Below are 7,500 nucleotides of genomic sequence, written 5' to 3' on the forward strand. Positions count from 1 at the left end.
TTCCGCGTTAGCTAATAATAAATCTTCACCGTGAAACATGTGAAGTCTATTTCTTCTTCCTCCTCCTCTTCCTCTTCTTCTTCTTCTTCTTCTTCTATTTCCTACCATTAATTATTATTATTATTATTATTATTATTATATTATTATTATTATTATTATTATATACCTGAATAAACTGTGATTTTACGCCTTATATTTAGAAACACTCCTGGTATTGGCAAGTGGAATATCTGCCAAGGTGTTATCTCATTCAAATCTAGATGATCATGCAAACAATGGTATCTATTTTCCTGTTTCGATGTATGCGGGCTGTCCGGGTGAAATTTGGGTAGCGAATAGGCTGAAAGTTCAGAACCTAACCAAAATATATATATATATATATATATATATATATATATATATATATACTATCCATATATAATACCTAAGGAGAATTGTAATTGACAAGGGCTTCGTCACCACTAAAATTCGAACCGCTGCCATATTGATAAACATCGTTAAATGGCTAACGTTCGCATTACGAACCCTGTTTTTCAACACATCGCCGAAAACAGTGAATCTCCACTACCCTATGGCGTTCGGAAGTATAAATCTGGATTATTCTTTTTTATAAAGTTCCAAGAAAGGAAGATAAAATTAATGATTCTCTCTCTCTGTCTCTCTCTGTCTGTCTCTCTCTCTCTCTCTCACACACATACACAAATACATACACCCACACCCACAACCGCGGGCCATCATCGCAGAACCTGATTTTGATGGGTACCAAGACTAATAAGACTAGGTGTATTTTTTCATTACAACTAATATAAGGATCGTTGTCGAAGAGAACAAGAATAGCTGGTCGAAATGTGTTGATTAATTTTAATCAGTTGAAGTTAGTTTTATGTTCAAATGAAATTCAAATATTATGAATTTTCATTTGTTTATAACTGCTAATATTATGGGTAATATAAATAATCTTAGAGGCTATAAAGCAAACAAATTTTGAAATTAGTACAACACTTTATTTTCATAATGAATATAAAAAGTTGAATACTTTCTACAAAAGTGGTTATCTAGATTTTTACTGATGACCACATGATTTATTTGAGAGAAACTTTCTAAGTTCAAGTTCACTTCATTTGAACAAAATAAAAAATATTGTTATCCTTCCAACACAGAATATGAATATGAATATTTGAAAATAAAATAAAATATGAATAAGTTCTTTTGAAAGTTTCAACACTAATGTTAATCAGAGTCCTAAGTGAAATTCCTTCTAACATTATTCGGTGCCATATATATTTCAAAATCTTTTTTAAGCGAACTGGGTTTATTTATTCACTTATAAAATGCTGATGCAAAAGTTGTCGTTAGCAGTGGAGTCCTACGTTGTTCTGTCTTTTAGTATCTCTTCAATTTTCGTCCTTGGCCCTCTTTTTAGAACTGCGTTTTGCTGAGATTTTTTCAAACACAAAAGTGATGAAAGAAATGAAATAGCCAAGCAGAACTGTGATAAATACTCCGACAGTATGAATCACCCCAAACTGTATTGCGGCAGAGTCATCCTAATGAACAGAGAAATTAGGAATAATTAGAAAAAATGTAAAATGTCAATATGGTTAAAAAAAAAATTCTCATATCAGGGGGAAAATAATTATCATAAGCCGTAATCTTAAAGCATTTCAGAAGTAGGAACGACTTTTTAAAACACTATAATTCATTCTATGAAACGATTTAATATGGCAAAAAATATAGTCGAAATTGATTCTGTAGAAATAAAAGACTAAATATACCGAAGAAACAAATCCACAGTTATGTAACTGTATAAAGACATTTAAAAGTATATTTGTACAGTTTCTTAAGTGTAGATTTGCTTCTCCATTTTAAGATTCGTGCTACTATGGGTAGTTTTAATAAGTATATTTTTCAGCTGCCGTTCTTTCCTAATATATTTTCCAGCTAGCAGAATTTCGTGACACATCAGTACACCTCCTACTCACAGTCACTGCTTGAAAATTCGTCTCCTTTCGCTCTCCTTTCTCTTCGATTTCTTTTCGGTTTTCTCTCACTTTGCCTGCCATGACTTTGGCCGTCCAAAAGTCGATTATCCCAGCCTCGTTGAGCCTGTTGATGACGTTGTCAAAGCGCTCGCGGAATGGGGCACCTTGTCTGTAGTTGAAAATATTGTGTTCATAATATTCTATATACTATATAATATATATATATATAATATATATATATATGTAATATATATATTTATAATATATATATATTATATATATATATATATATATATATATATATATATATATATATATAGATATATATGTATATATATATATCTATATATAATATATATATATATATATATATATTATATTATATATATATATATAATAGAGAGAGAGAGAGAGAGAGAGAGAGAGAGAGAGAGAGAGAGAAATCTTGCTTTACGTTCTGATGACCGATTGATGATTTAGATATATTGAATAGCTAATTCTGCACAAATGCCCCACTGCAGTATAAAAACATCAGTTAATTAGGTTAATTGTAAAGAACAGCTAGATTAGTACAAACGCCAGATAGTATGTCTATAAGAAAACGAATGTTCATAAAAAAAAAGTTGATAAAACAAAGACTTGCCTATATCCCCATCCAAAGTAAGGGACTAAACCGTAGCCATGTTTACCGACGTAGAATGGAGTGTTTCCGAACTTGTCCGTGTAATAGGAATCTATCAAAGTGCGGCCCAGTTTAGCGTATGTAATCATGGCGTATTTTCCCTTTGATATCTTCTGAAATGTTTGGTCGACATCTTCAATGTACTGTTAAAAAAAATTGTTTAAAATAATTGAAAGCGATGAATTGTTATATCCTGTAGTGAGATGAATACTTCTTAATTACAGTTTCTATCTTGGTTATCTTATGGTTATGAAATAATAGTAAAAAATACTAAATGAACACTAATTGACTCGTTAGCTATTTAATCCACGAATTTACCAACAAAGCTGTCATCTATTCATAGGTAAAGTTACTCTTAAAGAATTATCGCTATATTCCATAAGCGAAACTGACGAATAACCAGAATAGTTCAAGCAAACATCGTATTCCTTAATACTTATAAAAAAACGAAAAAGGCTAAATTCACACTTGATTTAGCAACGACCTGAAAGCTAAAAAGTACAATAAGATTATCACGTGTCCAAAAAAATAAATAAATATATGCAAAATAAAAAAAAATAAGTTAACAAGACCACTAAGCAACTACGAAGTCAGTAACTAAAGAATGTGCAAATAATGAAGGCCATCTCTCACATCCATCGTCCTGTAGACAGCCTGAACATCCGGATCGGTGGAGCTCTGGAAGAAGATCAGAGCGATGCCGCTCATGTAGCGAGATTCGACCCCCCATCGGAAGCCCTGCTGGGCTACAAGGTCGTGGAAGCTGTCGATGGGCTTCTCTTTGCTCTGCACCCCGAGGTAGGCGACCAGGGACGACCTGTAGCCCGTTGTGATCACGAAAGTTCCCAGTAGCCAGAAGAGCAACGTGACCTGCGAAGTTCGCTGTGATTACGATGGACAATTCTGAAGTGATTTTTTAAGGAGACAAAATGAACGAAAAATAATCTGATTATATAAGTCAATGATACAATCTTTCATAGTAAAGATGGCACAGAGTGATTTATGGTGTAAAACCATGAACAAAATTCTGACTGTGGTAATTATAAATAAAAAATATTTCGTGGTTGGGCTAGGATAGTCTGTATACAGAACAGAAAAGAAAATTGAATCTCTTCATCTTGATATAATTTTGCTCTCGTTTGAAAAGAAAAAAAGGCAACCAGAGTTGCTGATATTGCAACAATGCTTAAGTAATGTTAAAAGTAATCTAAAAAATTTTATCATAATGATGAAGGCTTAAGTTATTTTCTAAAAAGATCGTTAAATACCTCAACCGATGGTTTTCCAGCAGCTTATTTGTCTGCATTTTTTTTTCATGTTTTTTTTGCATGCTTTTTTGATAGCCGAATTACTAAAAAAAAATATATATATAAAAAAAATCATGAATGTTACAAAAACTTGACAAGATGTGGGTTTCATGATTAACAACAGGTAATTACAGTTTGCGGGAGACAGAAACTGCGCCAGACTGCTGGCTCATATGTACAGTCTTAAAACGATACTTGGACCATTAAAACTGACCTATCTTGGTCGGTAAAAATATACAATCGTAAGGCATCAGTGGTTTTTGTTAGTAGCGAAATGTGCTCATTATTGCGGCGTTTAACAGACTGTCAACCATAAGCTAAAAACGAGAGAAATGAACTAAAGAGTAAAATAGCAGTGGGAAGTAGGTAAAAAAAAAGAAAAAAAAAAAAGGTGGGGAACCCAAAAAAAAACCCACGGAGAAAGTTAGCTACACTTCTTTAACGATTAAAGCGTTAATTATATCCGATGAATTAGTCGTATACTTGCCCTTGATGGGGTATTGGACGGTGGATTGAGATGCACGTCATCCAGGACGATTGCCCAACTAAAAAAGAAGGACTCCACCAGCGACATGCACTTCTCATCGTTGTACCATGACCATACTCTCTGGATTGCCCAAAATGAAACTGCCCAGATCACGATGGTTATCATTATGTAGGCCCAAACATCCGCTGAAACAAATGATACGCAATTTCAAAACTAAATATGGTGCAAAGCGAAGATCCTTTGAGGCTTAGTACTTTATCATACGATGAATAACCTCCCCCCACCCCACACCCCACAAACTTAAATATGGACGCGCATGAAGGAGTCAATTTATACACATTTCTCATTCTAATGCAGATATCTGAAGACAACGCAATAAGCCTTCCTAAAACATTTAGTTGTTATTTTCATACTATATGCCTTCCTCTAGAATCGCTCTTCAAAAATCTTGTCCTTTCTGTTTTTTTTTTTTTATCCTTTTTTATCATTTTGTTATCGGTGCTCTCTATCAGACTTCAGTCAAACACAACTCAGGAAATTTATATTACTGTCCTTTTTAGATAACAGCAAATACAAGCTTTAGGCTTTATCCTCTCTCTGATGTGAATCTTTCTTCCAGAAGAATATCTGGCATGCCTGCATTCAGTGAAATGATTTATCCATATAATGTGGTTCGGATTCCATAATAAGCTGTACGTCCCGCTGCTAAGTAACCAATTGGTTCTTAGCCACTTAAACAAAAATCTAACCATTCGGCCCAGCCCTAGGAGAGCTGTTAATCAGCTCAGTAGCCTGGTTAAACTAAGATATACTTAACTTAGTACCTGTGAAAGGTTTTATGAGGACCAGGTACTGAGGAAAAAGCTGAGGCTTCAGACACACGATGGCTAGTACGTCTGCAGTGTAGGCTTTCGTGGTGTCCATGACGTCGAGTCTACCAAGAGTTGGAGCCACCGTCGTGGTGAAGTCCGCTTGCTCGTGCTGAAGTTCCCCAACCATGCCAGTCCAGTTTCCGGTCTTCGTGGACACGCCCCACTGTCCGTCCATGGGGACTCGAATATCGTAACTTAGAGAAGGGGGGAGTGTGCTTGTTTAATTAAGATTTTTATCTATCTATTTATTTTTGTTCACCCTTTTCCAAAGTTTAAACTTCTGGATTTTGTTTATTTACAAATTTACGGGAAAGAAACTAGTTTTACGGTTAGCTTTCTTTTCTCAAGGTAGCTGAGATCAATCTTTGACTAATGAACAAAAGGCTACAAGAGGAAATCATAAAAGATAACTCCTCAATCCCAAGTACATTAATCTAATAAATACTAATTTGGCACAATGGGATCCTAATAGTGATTGCCTTACATTAAGGATTTTAGTGTGCAATGATTCATGTTGAATAATAATAATAATAATAAAAAAAAGCAAGCTCCACAAAACTGGTACACAGCCATTTGTAACAAAATTAAACCTAACATGAACAATCATATAACGAATACTCACGTAAAATTCAAATGAGTAGATACAGCTTCTAGTAACCTTTTATCTACACTGTCTAGAAGTGTCAACGTTGACCCAGGTGTATCAGAATCTCGTCGGTACGCACAGTAAGGAAAGGTTGGCATTGACAGCACTCTGAACTTGTGGCCCTCCAAGTCCAGAAGTCTATCTGGAAAGCGCATGGGTGTTGTTATAGTAAATAATAAAAAAACTTTACTTATAATGTTTACCTAAAAAATTACAAAACCCATTTCCCTTGGTGATTTTCGCAAACTCGTAAATCCTCGTTTGTCATCATATAAGGAAAGAAATTAGTTTAGCAAGGAGAGGTTAGAATATTATATGATTTTGCCGAGCATCATTCTTCAAGTGCACTTTCTTGTCAGTTCCAGTGTCTCACAAGAAATAGTGAGTGACTACCATCTCTGATTTGCTTGCTAATATTCCCTAGTTGATCTGTCAGTTCATTAATTCTGATCGATATCTCTCCTTTTAAAAAGATTAAATGAGGTTTTGCCCGTCAGTATTACAATGTATAATGCATGACTGCCAAAATGACGATTTGAAATGTAAAAATAACTTATTTTACTCATCAGTGCTCTTTAATTGAGGCAATACTATGATATGGGTTTTTTGGTAGTCACTTCATTCGTCTTGAACTGTCTAATAAACAAAAGAAATCTTCCATATATTAAAATTCATTGTTATTGATACATTCTTGCGAAGTCATTCTCTCCCCCACGTATTCCATTGAATTTCATATACGTGTAATAGATTGCAACAATCCCTTTAATGAATGAAAGATTAACTGACTGGGTCAATGACGTGGTTGGTATGGCATTAGCGTGCCAACTAGGTGACCGCGAGTCCGATTCTCGAGCATTCCATTGAGGAGTGAGCGTTGTGTATTTCTGGTGATAGAAGTTCACTCTCGACGTGGTTCGGAAGCCACGTAAAGCCGTTGGTCCCGTTGCTGAATTATCACTGGTTCCATGCAACAAAATCACCATACAAAAAAAAAAAAAAACAATCAACATACAAACAAACTCGGAAGTCACGTAAAGCCGTTGGTCCCGTTGCTGAATAGCCACTGGTTCCATGCAACGTAAAATCACCATACAAAATAACAATTACCATACAAACAAACATTTCTCACCTCGCAAAGTGTTGATAGGGCGGGGCATCTTTGATCCAATTGGCCACAGGAATAAGAAGATCCTTTCCGGGGCTCCATCACTACAGTACAAGCAGCGACTGTATACTAGAATCTCCTCCTTCCTTGCTAGTAATAAAATAAGAGAGGGAGGAAAATAAATACAATGAGAAATAGAGCGAGAGTGACTGATATTTAGTTAAAAAAAAAAAATTATGATAAAAACGCTCGAGGTGCATCATCTTAGCATATTTTTGTTTATTCACTATATAAAAAAAAGGGTTATCTCGAGAAAAAAAATAATCGTTTAAAACTGATAAGAATAGATAATTTACAGTCATTAGCATGAAAATTACTTAAGACAGTTAAATGGTTTATGTAACAATGGGAGGCAAAAG

At 34.7% G+C, this 7,500-nt stretch overlaps 1 protein-coding gene across 1 annotated transcript in view; it reads right to left on the minus strand.

Moving 5' to 3' along the window:
* Positions 1–2,475: 2,475 nt before the first annotated feature.
* The window catches only part of LOC135218231 (uncharacterized), a 7,401-nt gene continuing 2,376 nt past the window's right edge, over positions 2,476–7,500 (minus strand). The window contains exons 4-10 of the mRNA XM_064254384.1: positions 7,106–7,231; positions 5,953–6,118; positions 5,283–5,524; positions 4,459–4,643; positions 3,298–3,546; positions 2,626–2,807; positions 2,476–2,497 (exon numbers count right to left, since the gene is read on the minus strand). Coding sequence (XP_064110454.1) covers positions 2,476–2,497; positions 2,626–2,807; positions 3,298–3,546; positions 4,459–4,643; positions 5,283–5,524; positions 5,953–6,118; positions 7,106–7,231 — 1,172 coding nt within the window. The remainder of the gene's footprint in view (positions 2,498–2,625; positions 2,808–3,297; positions 3,547–4,458; positions 4,644–5,282; positions 5,525–5,952; positions 6,119–7,105; positions 7,232–7,500) is intronic.

Source organism: Macrobrachium nipponense, chromosome 9 (assembly GCF_015104395.2).
Source record: "Macrobrachium nipponense isolate FS-2020 chromosome 9, ASM1510439v2, whole genome shotgun sequence".
NCBI classification, from domain to species: domain Eukaryota; kingdom Metazoa; phylum Arthropoda; class Malacostraca; order Decapoda; family Palaemonidae; genus Macrobrachium; species Macrobrachium nipponense.